Source organism: Melospiza georgiana, chromosome 1, assembly GCF_028018845.1.
Source record: "Melospiza georgiana isolate bMelGeo1 chromosome 1, bMelGeo1.pri, whole genome shotgun sequence".
NCBI lineage: Eukaryota > Metazoa > Chordata > Aves > Passeriformes > Passerellidae > Melospiza > Melospiza georgiana.
Window position 1 is genome coordinate 135008444 of NC_080430.1, and position 25314 is coordinate 135033757.

The following is a 25314-nucleotide window of genomic DNA, read 5'->3' on the forward strand; positions in this document are numbered from 1 at the left end:
CTCACACACAGTAAGTATACTGCACATCACATCGAGACTGCGGCTGAAATGTGGCCCACACCTCATGTGCCACTACAGTCACCTTTCAGCTGCCTCAGCTGAAGATTTCAACACCAAACAAATCACAGCTCAAAGTGGAAATGCAGACTGGAAAAAATGTGGGAAAATGCTGGAAAAAAGAGTAAGTTTTGGAAAAATATTACCAGTTTTTCCTCTTCAGACTGACACTAAAGAATACCTGTGGGTTTGAAAATGTAGCAAACCATAATAGCACAAGACAACAAATATAGAGGGAGGCAATCCAGTGTTCTTAGTCAACATGTATCTGCCTTTTCTGCATAGACTTGTGAGCTCTCCCACTGGTCTGAGCAGGCATTAAAAAGCATACAAAACCAAGTACAAAAAGTGAAAGCATATGATAGCTGTGATGCTGTTACTGCAAATAGCTGTACTGAACAGAGGAAAGAGTAAGAACAGCCATTAGAAAATCTATGCATGGGTATATGCCTTGCTGCAGATACTGTATCAATTATAATATACTCTTTTAAGAATTCATGTCTCTGTTCCATACACAAAACTACAGATGAATGTTACAACTAATGTTACAATAGAAGATACTAAATGAATACACCTAACTGGTAAACACAGTACCTCGTGTCTGCTTTCTAATAATTTGTATATAAATGTATATAAAAATATTTTATAAAACCACTATAGAACAATTGCATAAAAATTCTCTGAGTGATCACAGCTGAAAGATTTTCTCTCTGAAAGGTAGATCTGTCGTTACTGAACGTACTAAATATATATGGTATACAAAAGATCATCTATGAGATCCGCTGGAGAAAAAAGTGAAGGAGAAGCCATGTTGTAGTTCATTTTGAATATGAGCAGATGAAACTCGCTATGCTCAATGGGTGGGCATCACAATTCACTCTGTTCACTGAACTTGCTGTAATTCTAAAATGACAGAAACAGAAAAAAAGGCATTATAATGTTTTCCTAGAATATAAAGTAAAATTAGGATATGAAGGAGTGCTAGCTTGAAAACACCACTAATATTTAAAAAAGTTATTTAAGATTAACTGCAAAAAGTAATAGGCAAGTATCCTACCAATTTATAAACATACAAATGAGAACGACACATTTTCATTGGAGCATGTAGATAAGAATATCTTTTCTGAACAGCAGCAGAGATGAAAATGGACCACAAAGCCCTCTTACCTCTACCTTTCTGACAGTGGAAGACTATTTCCTGCTATATGGGGAAGCTGAAATGTGAATCAGAACACATCACTTTCTGCTAGTCTCCAACCCCTTCCTCGTATTTTTTTCTATCCTATTCTGCCTATTCTGTCATGTTAACACTGAAGAGTCCTACTGACCTCAGCACCTTAAAAAGGCACAGGAGGAGTACATAGACTGGCAGCTGCAGTGTGTTGCTGCTATTGCAGTCACCCTGCCTTTTCATTCCTGTCCACCTTATCTTCAGGTGTTCAACACAAAGAATACACAAAAATCCCTGAAGTACATACTGTGAATATTCTGAAGAAGCACCAGCAGTATATGTACACTGTTCATGATTACATTTAGAATTTGAGTTTGCATGTAAGCCTTTCAGACTAAACTGCTAAGCCACTATGCAGAGGTTTGACTTGCCTAGCATCTCTGATAGAAACAAGCAATCAGTTCCTTAAAAAGTGCACTTTGAATTTTAACTCCCCCTTTTCATTATGAACATTTGTCCTGGTTTATCTATGTTTCACTTCCATAAAATGGGAATGCTGGTACATAACTATCTTACGAGAATGTTAGGAAAGTTAATAATGTCAATATAAAAAGCAGACATTTTATAACACACCGATCATTCTAATTCATCTAATCAGACCCAGACAAAATATACAATAGCCAACCCCATTATTTTTGCCCTGCAGTTATCATTTCAACAAATTATTTTTTGTAGGACAACATAATGAAAAATGTTGAAAAGCGCTGAAGAGAACATGTTTTTCTGGTCAATTCACGAGACCAACTATGCCAACTCACCTTAATCTGGATAAATCAATGGAAAGTGGTTTTGTCCATAGGCAAGTCTGATTTAATTAGTTAAATACAAAGTGAAGAACAAAAGACAAACGACCAAACCGCAGACCATGATGAGTTTAATGTCTCTTGGAGAAGGCTCTGAGCCAAGCTCTAGCCAAGTTTGAATCATAAATAAAACTATGGGAAAGCACACTGCTTTTAATGGACACTCACTTGTACTGCCATGACAGTGGAAAAGAATCACATAGTTCAAGAGGAAAGTCCAGGTTTACAATCTTTTTAAAAAGGAATGCAGGAATCATTGAACAAGTAAATAGATGCTCAAGCCTCCCTTCTCCCTCTTGCTCTCTCTTCTACCTCGTGCAATTCCCCTCTTTCCACCAGTGAACCAACACAGAATGGTCCAGTGCAGGGCAGAGACAAGATTTCTAATTCAAACCAAACCAGCTGGGGATCCAGAACCATTTCAGTCAGACCAGTGTCCTGATGTGTGAAGAGCTTCAAGCATCCCAGGCTGAGAAACAGGAGTGTTGTTTCAGTAATGCAGAAGAGGCTGTGAGTTAATTTGTCTCACTGAGGGGCCGTGTTAGGTGTTTCTAGATGAATCTTTCCAGTGGAGAATGAGCCCAGATTAAAGCACCACAACACAGCACCTCTGGATCTATCATAGAAGATGGAGATGTTGCAAAAGTAGATGTGGTGATGGGAAGAGAGTGCTAGCAGCAAGAAATGGAAAACTGCACTTCTCAGCCTGAGGACTAGTTGTAGATTACAGACAGATAAAAGATTTCTACATAAAAGGTTCACTGGGTGAGTAATACTTTCCCAGACTTTAACAAATTGCTGCGAGCATCCAAGAAGCTCTCCAGGCTTCACCTACTCCTGCTTGTAAGTCTTACCCTGTGAATCCGAATGGCATCAATTGCTGAAGAAATAGATTCAAAAAATACAGGATTTTCAGAGTCAAGATTTCCACCATACTGCATTGCTTTTATCAAGGAACCTGCAGTAAAACAAACATGAGCACTGAGAAGGTGGTGAAGATATATAAACCATCATGTTAAAATTTTTACTGTAAGCTGATACTTGCCTTTGCAGTGTGCTAGCAACACATCGATGTATCTGTTTTTACAGTCCACGTAAATCTATGTTTGAAGACAAGAAATTTAAAAAAAAACTGTTTAAAATACCAACAGAGAAGAAAGTTCACAAAAAGCCCACATTCAAGGTAGGCAGAGCCCGGAGTGCTGCTGCAGCAGCTGTACTGCCAGCAGCCACCAGAGCGAGCCCTTCTATAACGCAAACATCACCAAGCCACATCTATTTCCTGCCACTGCTTCACAGTACTCTACAGCTCTGCTGAGAATTAAAACTGAATTTGAGTAATAATTTTGCAATTTCTGACTGTATTTTTTAGGGGTATTATTTCCACTTATCTTTTTTCAGTGTGTTTTCGCATGTCCTTACCATATGCTTACTTCCAGTCCACACAGACAGGACTCAGACCTAGGAAACTTTGAGACTTATATCAAAAAAGCACCACAGCTATCATGCTGCATTGAGCAGTAAGTTGTTCTTTATTATTTCTTTGAAAGTGTTCAGCTCCCCAGAGACAAAATATTAATAAGATAGAAAACAAAATCAAACCAAAACAAAACCAAAAAAAACAAAAGTGAAAATAACTCTAAAAGCAGAGTAGGGCATTCTCCTGCCAAATGAGGAATATCCTAAGCAGTTACTGCTTCAGAAAAAGTTTAAATAATTCATGTGAAGTAGAAAAATTCTGGGAGGAGATTCAGTGAAAACCCCATCAGAATATTCTATTTTTAAAATAAAGCAAAATTCTTACTCAGTTCAAAAATCCTCCATCTCTGACATCAGTGATGATATTTTGGGAAGGAGTGTAACAAGGACATGTGGAGTGTGGTCATCTTGGTAGGAGGAGGAGTAACTTGGTTTTGGACCAACCGTTTATCCAGAGGTTGCACTACCAACCTATGCACTTCACAGCCCATCCAGACTTACCTCTCACAAATTTGTCAAACACATCTTTGAGATAATTTGTAACTTGGAGGTCTCTAAGACCTTTTGAAAATCAGTTTCACAAATTTTTAAATGAATACAATATTGAATGCTCAATATTTCAAATGGATATTAGACTATTAGTGACTATTGTTCAACAATTAACAGTCCTATGTGATCTGAGTTCAGACCAGAGCAATCCAGGTCAGTTTCTATCTATGATGAACTCTTCCCAGTACGAAAGGATAGGAAAAGTACTGATAGCTAATAGTCACTCTCACTAACCTTATTTTTCCAGTTTTCTTTTTCATTATATCCCTGCCTGTATGTGTACTTTTAATTTAAAAATATTTTAAAGCAACATTTACTTCACTGTGCAATCACTGCAGTAAATTGAGAAAATTGTTAGGGCAACAAGAGGTCTGGGACAAGACCCAAGTTCAAATCTAGCCCTCTATCTTACTCAGAAAAATTATGCAAACCAAGTCTTCCATACCCACTTAACGCTGTACTCACTAAACAACTTTTAAACTCCAGATCTGATGGAAGTGTAAGAAACAGCTTTGAACATAATTTTTTATCTACTATATAGAACTACTTGTTATGTGAAACTGTAGACTCATAGACATGTTTCGATTGGAAAGGACCTTTAAGATCATCAAGTCCAAGCAGTGGCTTGGCATTGCCAAGTCCACCACTAACCCATGTCTTTCCATCCACTCTGCCCCACCTGTGGCACCACCTGGGGTTGTTGTGACCTGAGTGCAGGACCCAGCACTTTGCCTGGCTGACACTCACACAGCTGGCCTTGGGCCATGATTCAGCCTGCCCAGACCCCTCTGCAGAGCCTTCCTGCCCCCCAGCAGATCAACACTCCCACCCAGCTTGGTGTCTTCTGCAAACTGACTGACGATGTACTCGATCCCCTTGTCCAAATCATCACCAAAAATATTAAACAGGACTGTCCCCAAGGGAGCACCAGTTGTGGCCAGCCACCATCTGGACATAGTTCCATTCACCACAGTAACCAGTGACTGCTGGGTTTATTCTTCTGGGAGCATCTTGGAACTCCTGCACTGCCTGAACCCAGTCTGCAACATATATTGCCCACAGGAGAAAGGATGAAGATCATGTTTTGACCTCTGGCTTAGCAGACAGTAGAATATACAGATAAAATCACAGAATTAAAGCTGAAATTTTAAAGCAGTAAATTTACTCGTCTCTACAACTGACATGACAGGGTCAAATATGACGAAAAACCAACTTAAAAAGGGAAAAGTTCCAAAACTCCTCTTCATTACATATAGATACATAGATTTTCTCTGTTACCCAATAGAATATTAGATTATTAGATATTTGCTCTGTTACCCAATAGAAATATTTTAATGTAATTTTTTGTATATAAACAGAGTACAATTTAATACCAAATTTCTGTTCATCTTTTCTATAGGTGAAAGATTTATCCAGTGACATAGGTGCAGTGACTAGTAGTTGGCCCCAATAACTCATATGTCTAATTATATACAGAATGTTTCTAGTGTCATGAATACCTGAAGAAGCACGGAGACTCCAGTGTAGTCAAAGAAATTCAGTCCACTGCAGTCTAATATCAAAACATGTCTCTCACTGTGACACGGCTGCACCAACTCACCTACACATTTGATAAATGAAAACCTTTAATTAGAAGGAGAATACTCAAGAAATGGGTACAAGAATGATGATATCTCAACAAAATAAGCCCAAACTCTCACAAGAAGATTGTCATTGTTATGTGCTGGGGTATCAGGAAAGCAAGTGCCATATTTTAGAAGAACAAATGAAGAACCTTTAGGGCAATGGAAAGAAGTGATGACAGACAGAATATATTAATGGTGATGCTTTAGGCAGCAATAGTGTCTCAAGAATTAAACAGTTGCTTCTTCAGACTTTAATTTCTCATTGAGTTGGCTTCTTTGGAAGATTTTTCATGGTATACAAAGACAATATATACTTTTTTTTTTTTTTAATTCTGATATGACACTGATTTCCATAGGCCCTAAACACCTGCCTATGGCTTAACTTAACATTCACCCATAAGGAAGAAATAGATCTAAAGTGGAGTGTTTAATTTTTCTAAGGTTTTACTATGCTGGTTGTTGACTGGGTAATTTTTTTAATACATAACTACACATTCATGCTGGAGAAGAAAATTGTGTTGGCAAGATTAGCAAAATTCTTATATTCATTCTTCAACCTCAGGCCATCTTGTGTTTAATCAAAACATACTCTGTTCTAAATGCATCCTGAGCTAGCACACAGATAAATGATTGCTGGCTTTCATAAAGTGAAAACTAGAAAATACTACACATCTTATTTACATTGTTCTGTGAACAAATGTTTGTTCATAATGCACGTAACTGAAAAACAAAAATGAAGGAAAGCAATTCTGGTTGTAAAGATGAGTTAAGCTGAATGGCTTTGGCAGAGAAGAGATAAAGATTTTAAACTATTGAGGAGACTTGGAATTTTCCCATGATGCAAATTTATAATGGTGGTAATTCCTTTCCAACAGTAGTCTGAGAGCAAAGACTTTTGGACTTGCATGTCCAGACATTTACTGTCTCTGTTCTGTGCAATGTGCATGAATAGATACATACAAACAAAAAGATAGGATTTTAGAGAGAACCTCCTGAAAATTACTCTGATAGAAACACAGGAGGGGTTCATGTGATCTCCCAGGCTCAGTGTAATAATTCCCTGCTGCATCCTGAATTGCAATAGAGGCTTTCTGGCCTCTAAATGAGGGGGTAGGTAAGACCTGCACCCTCTTTGGATCAGTGGCATGAGCCAGAACAGCTGTTTCACTTGGTGCTGATAGAGACAGTATTCCCCAAAGGGATAAAGGGAAGATTCTGATGAAAGCATACATTTTTTTCCATGTTTTCCTGGACAACTGCCATAAGGCTTAAGGATTGTGTCCTCATGCTCCCATCCTTGAAAATTTAAGCTCAGCATTTTGCTTTTCTTTTTAAAGGGATTTTTCTTTTTTCTCTGTTTGTTGTTGAAAAGACCCTATGAAGAATCACCACAGACTGGTTGATATAAGTAATGACAGCATTTAAGTCCTCAAGGCAGGTCTTAGGCATTCAGAAAAGAGGTCTTGTGCTTTCCGTCACTTTTGTATATGACAAACCAGTTCATCTTCAAGATGACTGAAATATGTACTGGTAAGATCTCAAACATAATATTTTACAATATAGTCAATAAAATACAATATCATCTTCAATAACCCTTTTCATAGGTTGCTATACTACAGCAAAGCACTTTGTCACCCCTAAGTTAACTAAACATTGTAGTACCATAAAAATGTCCTGAGTCTAGTTAACAAATGCAAACAGTCAGATAACAGCCTCCAAATCAGGTTTTCTACTGTGGCTTTAATGCTTATAAGGGTTTTAAATAAACACTGTTTTAATTCTGTCCACAATGAAATCATCTGTATAAAGTATCCACTGCAAAAGGTTGCCGCAGCTCTCCATGGGAATGTATGTGCTCTGGTTTGATTTAAGTGCTACAAAATGTGGAAAGAGTGGAGTTTCCAGCTTAATCCTTAATTGAAAGGAAAGCTCTAGGGGTTTTTATTATATATTGTATTGATATACTGTATAATATTGGTGGTTATTGTGTCACTAACAATTCAGTTGACATTTTCTGAGATTTCCTCCTATGTGGCGTTAAGGATCCCAAAGATTTTACATAGTTCTAATCTTACTTTTACTTTTTCATACTAATATACTCTGCGTGCAAAAAAACCCCAAGACCAGAGCTTAGCAAAACAATCTCTTCAGCCTGGTGAGGAGATCAGTCCAGGCAACAGTATGGGAAGGGTTTCCCCCACTATGTACCTGTCTCTTTACACACACACTCATTCCAGTCCAACAAGCAGGGACACAGAATCAGAGGATGGGCTGGGTTGGAAGGGACCTTAAATCATCCTGTTCCAACCCATGTGTGATGGGCAATGAGACTTCCACTAGAAGGGTCCACTCCCATAAAAAAGGCATTTTCAAGGGGTTCCCTGCTTTTGAAATCTTAAAAAGTCTGTCAAAACCAGAATGAATTACAGGACTTATTAGGCCAAGGTTAGCATAATTTAATTTAGCATTCATGCTTCATTGAATGTTTGGTCTAACTGAAAATATTTATTTCCTCAGAACTTGTGTGCACCTATAAATATATAGAAAAATGTGGAACTATTTTGCACACTTACATCCATCTTGTTTTAACACCATTTGTAGGTAACAAACTCACCATGGCAACTTCCATTGGAAAATGAACAGAGCAATGTGTTCTGCTCACACTGAAATAAAAGCAGCACATTATTAACATACCAAGGAAAACCAGTCCATTGCGCAGTGAAGAGAGAAAATCAATGCAATACATAAGAATTCTGTTTCTCAGTACCAAAGTTAACTCATTCTCTCCAAAATCATGCCCTATGCAATAGCCTGTTGCATGTATAATATTTTCTGGTATAACTTGAGAAGAATGCTGAGATACATACTCAAACTGATATTTGCATTTCTTTTTAGCTGGCTCAACCTCTGTCAAGCTTGGATTCACTAGAAAGCATATTTTGGAAACAATGCTTTTGGAAAGCAGGGGGTGGTTAAGAAGTGGTCAAAAGATGGGAAAAATGTTCTTGACAAGAAAAATTCTTGGCAGTGATTTTATAAGATTAACTTTTGATTAATTTTCTATTTGCTGCAATCTCATTTGCTATGCTAATATTTTAGTAAGAACATTTTTGACATATAAATTTATTGAAGAGTTACATTTATCTGGATAATTTTATAATGGTTATTTCAATGTGTAAATTCTCAGTAGAAACATGAGTTAAAACCAGACACAAAGCACAGAAACAAAAGTGAAGTTGCATTTTTTTCACACCCATTATGTGCTACAGAAAGACATCTACTCAACAACAAAAAAAATTTTAAAGAAAGGGCAGAGTTTCAGGCAGCTGTACTGCTGAGTACCTTACAGAAGAAACAAAGGATAAAATCTCCTTTATAAGTAACATACAAATTAACTTATTAAAGTGATTCAAATTAATTCCATGGAAATCCTAAGTAATTTCTCCCTGTTTGGAGGCTTTTTATCTTACTAATCCAAATCAGTCAGCCTAGCAAAACCAAGGGAAAAAGGCATCACATTTTCTGAGCTGAATTTCCACCCAAGTACATATGGGTAGCACAACTCTTTGTCAAGGGACAGCAGAGGTGGTTAAGACACGTTGCTGTCTTAACAACCCATCTAAGACACAGCTTGGATTTTCTGAGCCCAATTTGACAAAATGGATGAAATAGTCTACGGTGAGCATTGTATCATATTGGAATGTCTTCATGGCACTGATAGAAAAATGATAATTTATCTTTTCCCTTTTAGGAAGTGTTGCAGGAAGTTGCAGTAGTTATGTGCAGATGAACTTGGAAAAATACTATACTTACAGGGATATTCTGCAAAAATGTGATATACCTAATTTGCATACTATTTATTTTTCTAATCCAATCAGTGCAAAGGAGGAAAAAGAAGCAATATCATTGATAAAATGTAGCCACTTTCTTCCTAATTCTCCCAAAATTATTTATAGTTAGAAATGAAGTGTCCATCTTTCAGGAATTTATCTCCAGGAAAAAAAAAATCACATTTTATTCAAGCACATTTGTAGCTACTCATTGTCTTTCTAAAATCCCAGCCTTATATCAGATGAGATTATGTAAGTTCTTCTAGAAATTTTTGAGTTTTGGATAAGTGCTTTAATGTCTCTTACAGGACCATAAGCAGAAATAGAAGGGATATTATTTTCAAGTAATACAAAAATAGTCCATTTTGAATCTGATTAAGATTAGAATTAGCTTTTTTCTAAAGGAATAATTTCAAATGTTGCTTCTTTATACCTGTTTCAGTATCTGATTGCATTCTCTAAGAAATGCAAGGAAGGCAAACACAATCTTCAAGCTAGTCATGGTGATTACTGAAGTATAAAGCACATCCCACCTGGTTTACAATATCACATACCTGGCTGCTCATGCCATCCTTCTGGATTATCTTTAACAGGTCAGCGTGAAATTTTCTGGCATTCAAAAAGACTAATGGGCTGTTGACTGAAACTATTTTTACCTGTTTTAGTGATTCCTGGGGAGTGAAATAAACATAATGCTGAATAGTTCATCTTGGATTTGGAGAACAAACCCCAGACTCATTTCTTTAAAAAACCTGAAAAAACCTGTGAATTAACCTAGGAGGAGCTTTGGATTGTGAAAATGATTTAACAGATAATTATATTGATTAGCCTTCACACATAACTGAAGTAAGAATGGAAACACAAGTAATATATAATGAAAATTATCTATAATACTATTTAGCGTGAAAACAAGCATAGACATTATGAGGCATAATACTAAGAACTATTAGCTAACAATTATAATAGCACTATTTCAGTTGGTGTGATTCCCCAAGCATAGACAAGGTAACATTTGCAGACAGGGAATATATTTTATTAGACAAACGCATCTTGTAAAAAGTACACAAGGATTTAGGGCAAACACTGCGGGTGGTTTGGGGAAAGCTGGCAATAATCATCTTGCTCATCTGAAGATGACCTTAGTACAGAGACAGTTCTCCCTGAAAATATTTAATGGATACAGATCAACCTTGAGTGGCACATTTAAAGCTTTACCAGCATATTTCTACCACCAACACAATAATCTTCACAACTCTCCATTGCCCTTGAGCGTGTCTATGCACTTCACTAAATAAGCTACAACCAGCTTACCAGCACCTTCAGTCAGACTGTGCAGCTCAAAACATAAATGTTACACAGCAGAACAATTTTGGAAGGACACTAGATAATGTTCCAAAACCCTCAGGTACAAGTGGCAGACATTTTGCACAAAACAAGCGCTATTTCTCTCATTCTCAAGATGTACATATAAAAAAATCTTCAAAAGCCAGTAAGAAAATTAATATTTATATATATATATTGGACAGCAGTAAGACATGCTTAAAGACTGGTTTTGTAGACTTCTGTAGAAGTTGCTTCTATTGAACTCCCAATCTTCCGCAGGTTGTGTGACAATGGAAGCAAAAATCAAGAATTTGCAAGAGAATAAATGTCAAAAAATACTCTTTCTTCCTAACAAAAATCATGTAACAAGGTCACAGTCAAACACAAGTAAGTGGAGCTGACACAGATCAATTTTTAGGTAGTTAAAAATTGTTCGGGATTGCATTGAAGATAGGCAGTTTTCCCAACAGACTTTCAAGCAAAACAGAAATGGAACCACAAACCACATAAACTATCTCCTTATTGTAAACTGCTATTCAGACTTCTGGGAATGAGATGATCTCTCAGACACCACCACAGTGACCATGAAATACAGGAAACATTTCAAACATCCCAACTGAGGCAAGGAACCCCAGACTATGTGTAGGGACTTTGCGCAATTTACCTACACCTGTGGGATGTGATTGCAGAAAATACCACAAATGAGTTTTGCCACAGTCAGATATGTGGCAAAACTCAACTGGCCGTTAAAATGTATCTGTTTGTATGGAGTAGAGCTCTAAACTAAGGGCAAAACAAAGCATGGTATATGCTTGAATGGAGAAATGCTCTGACATCCCACAGATTCCCACAAAAATGATGCTATAGACAGCTTGGTGTAGAGACAAGTGGATACTTCAGTGCCATGGCAAAGTAGAAGATAAAAGATAAGAAAAAAGGAAGACTGATGTGCAAAGATCAAATCCTGTGATGATCAAGCTTCTATAAGTACAAAGGCCAAAACTTGAAAGACTCAGATCATAAGGCCAGATCAAGCAAATGGCAGACTTGTGTATAATTTTTGTCCAGAATGGACAAGGTCAACTGGACCTAAATTAGACCAGCCAGTTATTCCTGGCTCTGGTTTGACTCTTTGTTGACAAGAACTGTTCAGAAGAAACCAAAACTTCCTCTTTGTTGTGTCCTTGCTAAGAAAGCAGGAAATTTATCTCAGGTGTCTGTTCCTGCCCCCCCTCGGAAGGCCCGGGGCGATTCCCCTGCACACTCTGCTCGGGTGCGAGTTCAGTGCCAGCGAACGCCTGGGATGAAATGTGTTTCACATAACCTTCTAAATTCCCTTTGATTTTTTCCACATTAAAGTGTCTTTTCTCTTATTGATGAAATAACCCCTATAAATCCTTAATGGCCGGGTAGATCATTAAGCTTGCATATTTTCATGTTTAAAAGTCCTGTTGTTTATGTCTAATCTGTTACTTACCAGGGAAACTTGGATCAGTCTAACATTCATACATTAAAAATTACCCTAAATGCCTGCTGCAACCCAGTGACTCTAAATTCAATTAAAGGCATATTTTCCTTCTTTGTTTTGTGTAATAGCTCTTGAGCAATTTGCGTCTCTAACATAATGTTATTTTCCCCACTGTCTGCAGACACTAGTTTGTTATTAGGTTCCTGGCGTTAATCTTACTGAATTAGGGGGAAAAAAAGCAGGGGACCAGCTTTTTTAAGCTTTAAAAAAAAAAGTATAGGCATTTGTACAAAGTGCTTCATGGACCGATATGAAAAATAGCAGACAAATCAAATTTTTGTTACCCATCTCTGACAAAGTTACTCCAACATTTTTATTAAGAATGAAAAGTAATATAATAATTGATACCTGATCCAGCCTCAACAACAGTGTTTTTCATTCACATTTCAGAGTCCTCCCCATTCTTATGTACCTTTCACATTCCAACGTTTCCCAGCATGCCAAAACAGTAAATGCCCTTGAGCCCTCGGAAGTTCAGATTTTTAGCCCAAGATAGCTTTGATGGAAGACATTTGCCAGAAATAATACATTCTTTACAGAAGATCTGCTTAATGGTGAAGCACTAACTGCTGAGCATATAGTTTAGTGATACATAAGACTCTTCATCAGCACTAAGGGAAAAAGCACAAAGAAGGGAAAGAGAAACTGCCACAGCAGAAAAGGCAGGGTGTCCTGGTGATGGGGCTCTGTGCTGAGAGGACACATGGTTCTACTTCTCTCTTGGCTGCTGACCTACCATTTCATCTTGGAGGAGGGAGTTCACCTCTCTGGGTCATTACCCTTCTCTCCTTACCACAGACCGGAGCAAAAAGCAACTTTGATGATAATTGCAATGAAAATAACCAAAGAATCTGACTGGTTGGTTTAAGCTTTTAAGAAGCCAGATTTAAAAGGCACAGTCTTTAGGAGAGATTCTTCCACCCATTTTTCATGTACACAGGGTGATGAAATTTGCGAAGCAGTCTGCAACCATTTTGTGGTGCTGCCCCTCTTTGCCCAGCCTTGTGGTGTCCTCTGGGACAATCTGGTCACGAGGGGTTGGGGAGAGAAATGGTTTCAGAAAAGAGATTGGGGATGATAAAAATAGCAAAGGGCTTTTAGGAAAACTGATAATAATACAGAGACTGCTATTGTATGCTCAGATTGCCCTTGCCATTCCTGGCCAGATATTTACTTAAGTTTAGGAATTAGGAAACACTGAGAAAGAGCAATTCATAACTATAAATGACAAATAAACTAAGATAGATAAATCTAAGAGGACTTGCCTATCATCACTTTGCAGACAAGCAGAACCACCATGAAAATATTCCAGTTTCTGATGGCCAACTATAATATTATTATTTTATCCTGGCTTTAGATTTCAAGTGGTCATATCATAAAAGCATTCCCTTGACTCCCCGATTATGATCTAGTAACTAACTAGAGAAAGCAAACAAATCTGAATTAGTGAAACACACACACAGAAAGTTAAAAAAGAAATTAACTTACACAATTATCTTCTACTTTGTATTTGTATTCCACCTCTTTCATATTTTTCAAATTCAGTGTCTTTGCTCTGTGATCAATACATAGAGAAAAATCTGTACAGTTAATCATTAGTAGTCTTGAACAGAAACAAGAAGACACACACCCCAAGCTACAGCATAGCAATTTAAAGGCCCAAAAATGCAATCTGGGAGTATTCTTGTTATTACAGACCTTTTCTTTTCTGATAATCATCCTCTTAAACTGTAAAAAGCTCATTTTAGAATTGTGAGATCACTTTGAAAATATGAATAATGAAATTCTTTTGTGAAGAATATCTTAATTTTAATTTTTGTTTGCTGGCCAGAGCTACTTTCAAGTCAAGGTAGCTCATAAATAATCTATATCTTCAAAAGTAAAGAAGTTTAATTAATATTTTTTACCTGCAAAGATCATATTGTAAGGAAAGGGAAAATAAATATGTATAATAGTTGTGGGTCACGCAAAACAAAGATATTTAATTTGTCATTGAAATTGACACATCTTTACATGATGAAGCAGAACATTGCATTCTAGCTATCAAAATGGGGGACTTACTGGAAAGCACCAGTATTCCTATGCTCTCTACAGAGAGAAAAGAGAAAAATGCCTTGGAAAAGGAGCTCAGTGTTAGAATCTTCTGATTCAACATGTCATTTACAGGAACACATTTAACTGGAACTCTCTATCCTCTGAGACAGATGCGCCAATATACCAGGAGTATTTGCAGGTATTGGGGCCAGATAAATGAGCCTTGCAAACATCAGCTGTTCTCTCATCTCTGCATAAATGAAGCTGTAGCTGTGGCTGCTGTTAATACAGTCTGATACATAACATGTACCACATCCAGCACTCTGACATCTGAACAGAAACTTTACAATAAATAATCTATGGTATTTTCCTTGCTTCGCTTCTGCTAACACTTCTGCTCATGATTGCACGGCTTACTACACATTATCTCATTAACCCCATCTGTGCCGTGCCAGTTTTAGGGCTGCTGCCTTGTTCAATGCCTTTAGATGGTGTGGACAATCATGTGCAGCTTTACTGAACACAGAGATCTGCAGGAAGAGTCTTATTTACATTAATAAGTGCAGGTTCAGACTGAGGTCTCCTCTACATCTGGCTCTTTCTGTTAAATATCCATCACTTCTGCTTTTGGAGAGCCTCTAACATCCAGGCTCAGGACAAAACTTGCCTTTTGCTTTACTACAGAATTTACCAAAATTTTAGTTTGCTGAGTAGCACAATGTTATCACAAATGTATCAGTTAATTCAAGCAGAAGCAATTTCCCAATATTTTTAACTGCCTTGAAATTTTGAACTATTTTCATGCTGGTTCTTTAACTTATTCTATGAGAATAAAGCTGTGCACAAATGTCTAACACCATTAACTTTAACAAGCATTTAATCGAGCTGTCTATAATGTGCTTAATTTCACTGGGATTCAATGTTCATGCAAACAACTGCATGCAAGCAGCAAGTCATTTCCAGGACTAGTGAGCTGTGGATTAATTTTGTAGCACAAATCAATCATGAACCTCAGCTATATTTCCCTTTGCTCATGATCCAAAGTAGCAACTATAATATATTAATAAAAAATTAAAAAAAAAAAAAAAAAAAAAAAAAGACCAAAAAAACCCAAACTTCTGATGGCTCTAGTTTATTTGTCTTGACTTTTCTAAGTCGTGCCCAGAAATTACACATTTTGCTAGACATTAGAATAGTTGTACAGTTATGTTTCATTAATCTGTATTAGCAGTGCAATTGTCAGCTACCAATTCCTGTGCAACATAGTACCTAGGAGTTTATAAAGGCTCTTAGTTACTAAAGCTTGCCAGACATACTTTTTTCTTAAGGAGCAAATAAATATCTAACGGAAAATAATATTAGTAATCTTCCAGTTGATTTTATGCTACCTTCACATAATGAATCCTACAGATGTGTAATAATAAGAGAAATCACAAAAAAATGCCATTTTATAAAATGTTTTAGAGATTCCTTAGTCTACAGTAAATGGACAGATGTGACTTTTACTTTTGAATTGTCTTATCTTGCAATTTTCTGCAACTAAAAACCTGAAGTTTAGTTGTTAAATTTAGTATACCGTATGTCTATCCTGACTGTGAAGCAATATGCAGAAGGAATACATAATGAGGTGCTAGTGGAACATTTCAATAAATCGTTTCTTACCTGGGAAGGCGGAAAATCACGATTGCTATAGTGCACACCACGCCATACAACAGTCCCACGTTAGCAGCAAAGCATATTGTAAACACATAGGTACTAACCCAGATGCTCTTTAAGGAGGGGAGCAAAAAGAAGTGGTTAGTTTCAAATTTTATAGCAATGTGCATTTTATGAATCAGAAATAAAGATTTTTAAAACTAAGCTAGTTTCTCAGATGTGAACATTTGGATCTTTGAACTGGCAAATACTGAAGACTGAATTAGCAATTAAAGTAATGCCTCCCCATGGGGAACCACATGCAGCATGGCACAGCTCTTCCCAGTGCTCACAGAGGTTCCTTCCAGGGTTACTTAAAATAGCATTTGTACTTCTGCTAACAGCTTAAGTCAGAATCAACTCAGTTGTTTCAGAAACCTGTATTTTATTTTTTACATTGCAAATTCTCATCACCTTCTTCGCTGCATAGATTTTAAATCCTCCTTTCCTTTCCCATAAAGAGGTGCCCTAATGAGGTCACATACAGAGACCTTTTCTTCCACTAATCATACAAGTGGGAATTATGATTGGCAAGGAGGCTGATTAAAAGTGGCATTTATCAGAGTACAGCTGACTGAAACAACTCTATTACAAATAAAAATTACTGAGGAATTAATTCCTTCCAATGGAAATGGTGAGATTTCATATTACCTCCTCATCTTTCAATATTTGATTACTAAAACTTTGGATTAATTTTAAATACAAATTTTAAAAATACTCAGTAGCATATTTGAAACTAAGGTCACTTTAAAAAGAAATTTTAAAAAACATTACAAAACTTTCACATTTCAATTTTTCCTTAATTATTTTCTTACCAGAAATGATCACTTTTCTTTCCATACTACAATGATGTGTACAGCCAAGAGACATGCAGATTTTACAATTAAAATAAAAGTGTGAATTACTCGATTTCTTATACACACCTAATTGGTATGATAAAACACATCTTTCTTTCCTTGAGGGAGCCTTAAGCCAAGATTGCCATCTAATCTTTATATAAAAGGTGTTAAAAAAGACTGGAAAGTATTTTCATTTTTCTGTATATACTGATCCCCACAGGTGCCCATTTTAAGAATTACAGAGCTGCTTGTTCATGTTTGCACAATAACAGATCGCATTACAACGGCACAGTAATTTTTAAGATTATCTTTTCTGTTTCCTTCACTTAACTCACGAAAGCCAGAAACAATAGAATACTTTCAGCCCAAGCACAGGGATTTTGCCTGAGCAGATTTCAGAACTGTTATTTTATGAATTATTAAGTGTAATTCATACCATGCTAACTTGTGCTTCACAGAGGACAGAATGTTACGTGACTGTTGAGAAACCTTTTCCCCCCTCATCTTCAAGATTCCTAACTACCACAAAAGACTTTTCAGTTTGTTCAACAGGAGGGCTGCCAGGTAAGGAGGTGGCTCATCCTCTGAAACTGTCCTTAATCACGAGCTGTATTTTGACATGACATCTTATATGAAGTGTTGTGCATATATTTGCAAAGACCACCTTTATGAACAGCAGATATTGACATCTGATTAATGAATAAGAAAGTAATGCTAAGATTTATAAATCCAACATATATTTATAAAGAAACTCACCTAAGCCTAACAGAACTACTGAAAACCTGAAAATCAGTGAGATCAAGAATTTGACTATCTTAATAAGGCTGAACCCTTGACAGCACCTGAATCCACTCCAGTGCAATCCAGTTCAGCTGCAGACCTGAACCTCATCACATCTGACTAAATCACTGCTGCAGACCTGCAAACTTCTTATGTCTCAGAAGAAAACAGCACAAAAACACAATACAAAGTCTGCATAGGAAGAATCAAAGCCAGAAATGTTTAAGTACTGCTGACTACTGAGATAGCTAGTTAAGTGCCTCTCCAGCAGCCTAGTACCTTACATCTTAACTGTATTCAGAGACTGCCATTGTTGTAGAGGCTGGGCCAAAACTCATACTCTCATTAATCAACCACTCTTTTAGTGCTTTATATTGGCCTGGAAACAGTTCTTCTTTAATTAGGGTAGCATCAAACTTGTAGAAAGAAGTTATGTTCATTTGATAGACTTTTTTTTTTTTTTTTTAATTCATGGGTTATTGCAAAGTTCAACATAGAAGTGATAAAAATATCAAAGTTATGCTTGGCAGCTTACCTCAATATGGTTATTGCATACTCCCGGACAGATAGAATCTAATCAGTCTTCAGATCATAGCAATAATGTGTTATAAGCACATGCTAATATCAAAAACCAAAACAAAATCCACCTTCAAAGTACTGTACTAATTTAAAGAAAACTCTAAAGAGGGGGAAAAGAAACAAGTAGAAGAAATAGATTTGTGTCAACTCCTGTATGTACCAGAAAGTATCAGAAGCACTGAGAGGTACAGTGATTGTGTATAGCAGCTGCCTCCTCTAGACTTTCCATTTCATAGAGTCTAATTATCCACCATTGATGACAGTCTAAAATCTGCATTTGGTAGGAAAAATATCATATAAACAAGTTGCAGAATACTTCCTGAACCTAGAGCCAAACAATGCAATGCTAAGGTATGGTGATAATAAGTGTTTAGGTACAGTTTAAAAGCAGATTATGCACTTGCCTTGTTTCATTGCAAACTGAGGAGATGATCAGCTGTTGCCTGAATGGGTAGGGTTCCTTGCATGTAGCTATCTGCAACACAGCTGTCTAGTCTCCTACCATAATCAATGGATGGTGATCAGAATGGATAAAATTTAGGATGCAGTTCATCTAACTCCTACCTGGTTATGCTGTAGCTTAATGGAGGAAGAGATGAACATGTCTCAGCTGACCAGTTCTGTGCTGTCTGTAATATGAGGCTGTGATGAGCTGCTCTAACAGAGGCCCTCCAGCATATAGCCAAAAGAATCCCATTAAAGTCCTGCTCATTCCAAAACTGTCTCAGCAGAGGATGCTGGAGTCTGGGAGGAGGCTCTGGCTCAAAGGACTGAGTGACATGGCCATGGTCCCACATCCTTCTGCAGACAAATGACTAATGTGTGCATTCATCCTCAGCATACCCTTCATGAAAACTTGGCATTCAAGTGAAGCCCACCACAGCCATAGGGCAGGAACTGCCTAATGCACTCAGGGACATGGTTTAGGAGTAGACTTGGCAGTGTTGGATTAGCAGTGGGACTAGATGGTCTTTAAAGGTCTTTCCCAACCTAAATGATCCTAAATGATCCTAAAGTGGTACTGTAGTTCTTTGATACCACCTGCAGCACAAGTAATATAACTCACACTAGCATATTCACTAAGGCAGGAAAACCAGAAAATCTCCCTAGGATGTCATAAGATAGAATCATGGATGTAAAAAATTCTCATAGAAGAGATGGTTTCCTACTTTGTAGAGGAAAGCAGAGCAGAGCACTCTCTTTGTAAAGCATAGCAGAGCCCTGAGAGCTCTCAGAGCCCTCTCACAAATCAGGACTCATGTGTGATGAACAAATTCAAGAGGCCATTTTCATCCTGAGGATAGTATCTGAAGAAGTTGTAAAAAACCCCAAGAAAATGCACTAAGGAGATCCAGATTTCAAGGAAGACCCTTTCTAGGGCCTCTTCTCTAAATATTTTGACAAAATAGATTGACAGGATATTGGATACATGTCCCAGAATTTCACACTGGCAAGATCTTGGAGGATACTTGTCAAAAATGAGACCCTCATTCTTGGATCTACTTTAATTGCTGAATTAGTAGCATTCCTTACATCCTTTAATATTAATATATGTGCATACAATTATGATTCATGCTGCATGGATCCATAACTGCCACTCATCACAACACCATGTTGGGAATGTGTCATTTTTACCATAAATTCTGGCCATTCTTTCTACTTTAAATGTCAGGCATGCAACCTGGCTTTGTCTCAGCTGTGGTCATTTTCTGGTCAAGACATATATGTAACTTTAAAACATATTTTTTTCTCTTTAAATGCCAGAGTATTTCATTGCTGAACTTCTCAAATCCCTGGTATATAATTAACTCATGAAAATGATCCTTATTCTGTTATAATTTTTCACTTAGAACATCACCTTCTGAAATATTTCCCCCCATCTCTGGTTACTTTCAAGTCCAACTGTTAACAGCAAAGAGAACATTTTTCTTCAGCAGTCCATTGCCAGGTAGTATTTTTGCCTGTCTTAAAAGGCAGCTTATATGTGATCCTGAGCCTTAAAATCAAAAGTTAACAAGAACTTCACTGGCCTTTTTAGTTATATTAGGAGAATATCACAGGTATCACCAGCCCTATCAAGCTGGAGAATAAAAACAGAAAGCTAGAAAATTGGCCTGCATAAGAAATTAGGCTTACAGGAAGGACAAGGAAATAATCTTTTGACCTGAGGACCTGAGAAGTGAGATGTATTTACAGACAAGGTCAGATTAGCTTCCTGGCTTTTCTCAGAAAAAGCAGAAAAAAAGATCAAGACAAATCACTCTCAGTTATGCATATAACATATATAGTGGAATAATGCAGTTATTAATCTGAGATTGTTGAAGTCATCCAGCCAAGGTGTAGGGACTGACAGAAGACCTTAACTGAAGCAGGAGACATTTGAAGTTTAAATGGCAAGAAAGAAACCTCTGGAATAAAACCAGTGGGGTAGTAGCTGAAAAGTAATCAAATGTGATTTGAGAGGATGTAAATCTGAAAGAAAAAGCCACCCATGGCTGAAAGAAGAGATTTCATAGAAACACAGAATGTCCTGTGATTCGAGGAACCAATGGATTTCCTCAAATCCAACCCCTGAACAATATCATGCCTTCTACATTTAAAAGGATTGTGTTTATAGACAACTAATCAATAAATATAAATAAATATATTCATCCCATTTGTATCTAATGAGATGCTTAAAGAAGTATAAAGGAACAAGGTAAAAAACTCCATAATATTCCATTTCTATGCACAATCATTTGCCAAACCTATAACCAAAACAAACCTGACTTCAATTCTACATGACACACACCCTTCAAAGAATCAGTTCCAGAAAGGACAATTGCTAATCATTTCCAAATGTTTTGTTAGGGTTTCTGTCTTCAGAACACTTTGGATAACCTGGGTAATGGAATGATTCATTTCTTGTGTTCTGTCAGTTACTGGGGTGAATCCTTTCAGGCCAAAATAACCAGTGTAGTTACACAAATCACTGGCCTTGGTGGGGCTCCTCAGAGCAGGCAGCAATGCAAGATCAATGTTTATAGCCTTTCTTTAAACTATGCTATTTAAGGCAAGATACTTAATCCTGTCAAGCTAAGGACTGATGGTTAAACTACTTGAAGATAAATCATTGCTCAAGTATGTTTAGTCAAAAAGATGAGCCCAGCAAACTCCCCCATTCTATAGCCTCTCTTAGAAATGATGACAGATGTCAGAAATGTAATAACTAACTACTCACACAACCTTTTCTGCCAAAACCAGAAAAGCAAAAATCAGTCAGGTTCGTCTATCTGTGAAGACACGTCAAATTTAGTGAGATTCCAAAATATCCTGCTGGAAAGTGTAACTACTTATTATCTCAATGAACTGATGGAGAAGATATATCTCTCTCCCATAGCTACCAATGTTTAAATGTTAATGACTTAAATGTTTTTAAGTCTATTGTTCCCAAAATAATTCTTGATCCACATCATCCATAATTTCTGTCATTGGCAACATGGGTTAAGCTGAAGATCAAATACAAAACAAGAGACAGAAAATATTTTCAGAATTTTACTGCTTGAGGAAGCAAATATTTCAGGAAATACAGAACTTTTCTTCTGGATAATACAAAAGAAACCTCCAAAAACAAGTCTTCTGAACCTCTAGTTTTCTGCAACCAAGTGTGAAAAGTCTCACAAACTTGATGTTGCTTACTCAGCTCTGTTCCCCATACTAAAATGCAGTAGTCTAACAAAAAAAGTTTTATTCTTTCTAGACTTAACCATTACTGCTAATGCTAAGTAACTGGTGGATTCAAAAAAGTCCTATCAACTCCAATTACCTGTATTTCCCACCACAGACAAGGACTATGTGGCCAAAATACCTTTCTGAATATTGTTAACTCAAACATGCAGGACGTCAGCAGAAAATTTGGTTCCACTAATGGGCCATTACACCCAAAATCTCCCACAGAAGAGAAATCCAGGAGTCTTCTTACATCCAGGATTCATCTTTACTATGGAATTCTTGCAAATTCTCTCAGACTATTTAGACTTTGCATCAAACTAAATTTTCATACTCTATCTCTTCACCTATCTACTTTTTCTGATGTATTCCTCCTCTCATAGTGCAGAATCTTTCACTGTGTTCAAACAGTAGATAGATTTCTGCAAAATCTGAAAGAATTAAGTCAATTTACCTACAGCACCCCTCACTATTTATCTTCCTGCATCACTAGTTCTGTTTGACCTGTGTGGTCATTCCCTATTCCCAGAGGATAGGATGCTACCAAAATCTCTTCAATAACACTACAATAACAAAAGCATGTTAAACAGATAGGAAAGACATAAAAATTAGACACATATTTGCTCATATTGTCTTGATCTGTCTGCATATATATCTCTAGCATCAGGTTTGATTCTTTGTCGTTGGTTAAAATGTTATTTTTTAATACAACTGATATTACAGATCTTGTTATTCTGAGCTGATAGTGCACAAAAAGTACTACTAATAATATCTTGCACTTATTTCTTCTAGGGTCACAGAACTGTTAAAGTTTAGTTAACAGATGTTTGCCAAATGGTCTCAGGAAAACCTCCTTACATTAAGTTTTACTTACCCAGTCTATTTTATCCACATTCCAATATTTTTTTAAGTCACGGAACTGCATTAGCATCCCCTTCAAGCCCACAACAATAATGCTTGCTAACACACACTGCAAAGACACAAACACAAAAGCCATTTGCATAGTTGTTAGTGAAAACAAATGCTGTTTCTTTAATTTAGCAGTCAATATCATATTTAAATTATAAAAAAACTGGTAGATGTTTAGAAAATGGGATAAGCACAGGTGTCCTTGTGACAGCTGCTAACTGCAACAACCACCCTATCCCCATTTTTTTTGTGAAGGCAATCTACAGGCTACCTAACTGAGAGAAAAATGACAGAAACCTCAGGACTACTCAAGACTCTTCCACGCCTCACCAGACCAAATACATTCTGCCACAGTCTGAAGGACTCGAAAGCAAATCATCACTCAACTTCTATGCAGTGAAGAATTGTAACTCCCTTTCCTCACTTCCTTCCCATCCCTAGAGAAGGCCTCTAGGGCAAAGGTCCATTAATTTTGAGGCAAAAAAAATTATTTTTTTGTTCTTTGACTCAGGAAGTAGGAGGAGATGGATGAAGAAATCATCTAGAGCCAAAAATAATGGAATACAAACCAATGGACTTACAGTGCAGAGATGGGGCTGAAAAAGCATATTAGAAGAGAAATAAATTATTAAGAAAGCAAAAACCAAAAAGTATTTTTAAAATATGGGTAGAAAAACCTACAGGAAACTGGTCAAAATTTACCCATAATCCATATGAAAACAAATGAAAGCAGGGAAGAAGTATAGCAAAAAACCCAGGACATATTGTGTACCCATCTTCAAGTGTCCTTACTTTGCATGGTTAAAATAAGCTATAAAAGGATCTGTGTTTGAAAAGTGAGAACTTTCATGACACCATGTAAACAATAGCACCAAGCAAGTTTAAAACATAGTTGAGTTAAAACTTCATGTACATACATGGCAGAATTGTGGATAATTTTGGAGCTGTATTTAGCAGCTTTGACATGCCTCTAGTTAAAATTAACTATTAATTTGTAATACCAAAGGCTAGATATAGCTTATGTGAAAAGATGTCACACTACTTTAAAGAGTCTTAGCATAGATGTATGACAGAGATATAAGAATACTTTATAGTCTTTTTGTCATAAGCTATATATCACTATTTAAAATAATTTGTATCATATCTATCTGAAAAGCAAAATTTGTATCATGTGCATATCAGGAAAAATATCATTAATCTTCATTAATTTCTATGACACTTTGTCAATTTACAAATCCGCAGCGACCTGGACGTATATTGTTTGTAAACTACATGTCAAAAGTAAGTAGAAGAGGAATTCACTTCTATACTCTGATGTGATAGCCTATATATGTAACTATATATGTCTAAAATCTATATGTCTTATGCTGTCACCTCTGTACTTTATGATTTCAAGATTTACCATACCCTTACTATTCTTTCAGCCACTGAAATTAAATAGAGCTGTTTTAAAGGTTGCACTGTCTTTCCCTGGAAGAAAATGTCCTTAGAAAATGTTTGACATCTTAATCTTTAAAAAAGTTAAGTAGCATACCATAGGAAGCCAGTACAGCAGAGGTCCTATTGTGTAGATCACCACAAGAATTAATACACAAGAGATAAGGCAAGCCACCTAAAACAATAAACAAGAGTTGCAGATCATTCAGTCTAACAACAAAAACAATAAAGAAATTGTGAAAAGGACTAATTTTAAAATATTGTAGACAAAGTCAAGAATCAGATGTTGAAAGTGTTAGCTATTAACGTATCTGTGCATTGCAGATGCATATAATTTCAATTTTAATCTCTGATTATTACCTTTAATCAGCTACAGTGATGAGATAGTGAGAGATCTCAACATCTGTGCTTGACCCTGCTGCCAGCACCCTGACACAGATCAGAGCATCACTTCACATTTGGGTATTAAGTGGAACGTGTGTGTGCAATGTCTCATCCCAGAAGTTTCTCAGCACCCACTGTCATTCTGCAACATATTTATAGCCATGCACCCTATGTTGTACTAAATAACAGATCTGTCATAGCACTAAGCAAGAATTATGTATGCTATCATTTTTTCCACAAGAGAAGATTTCTGACTTCTTTTGTTGGGATTAACACTAAAAGAAAACTATTTTTAAACCATAAACCACTAACAATTTCATTTTAATATCAGTGTATTTACTTAAGAAAATGTAAGTACCATTTAAAAAGTACGTTAAAGATTATAAGTAATAATGCAATAATGCAAGTAATATAAATTCAGAAAAATATATGGTCTAATAATTACATATTTCTTCACAGTATATACGGTATTAATCTGATGGAAAATGACAGTAAAATTGCACTGTCCCATTCTGCTGTGAGTG

At 36.6% G+C, this 25314-nt stretch overlaps 1 protein-coding gene across 1 annotated transcript in view; it reads right to left on the reverse strand.

The window, feature by feature from the left end:
- Window positions 1–924: 924 nt before the first annotated feature.
- Window positions 925–25314, reverse strand: part of SLC26A7 (solute carrier family 26 member 7) — a 64644-nt gene continuing 40254 nt past the window's right edge. The window contains exons 9-18 of the mRNA XM_058033538.1: window positions 24504–24581; window positions 22935–23030; window positions 16122–16228; window positions 13914–13980; window positions 10129–10245; window positions 8359–8407; window positions 5619–5719; window positions 3137–3191; window positions 2946–3049; window positions 925–960 (exon numbers count right to left, since the gene is read on the reverse strand). Of these exons, the coding sequence (XP_057889521.1) occupies window positions 925–960; window positions 2946–3049; window positions 3137–3191; window positions 5619–5719; window positions 8359–8407; window positions 10129–10245; window positions 13914–13980; window positions 16122–16228; window positions 22935–23030; window positions 24504–24581 (810 nt within the window). The remainder of the gene's footprint in view (window positions 961–2945; window positions 3050–3136; window positions 3192–5618; window positions 5720–8358; window positions 8408–10128; window positions 10246–13913; window positions 13981–16121; window positions 16229–22934; window positions 23031–24503; window positions 24582–25314) is intronic.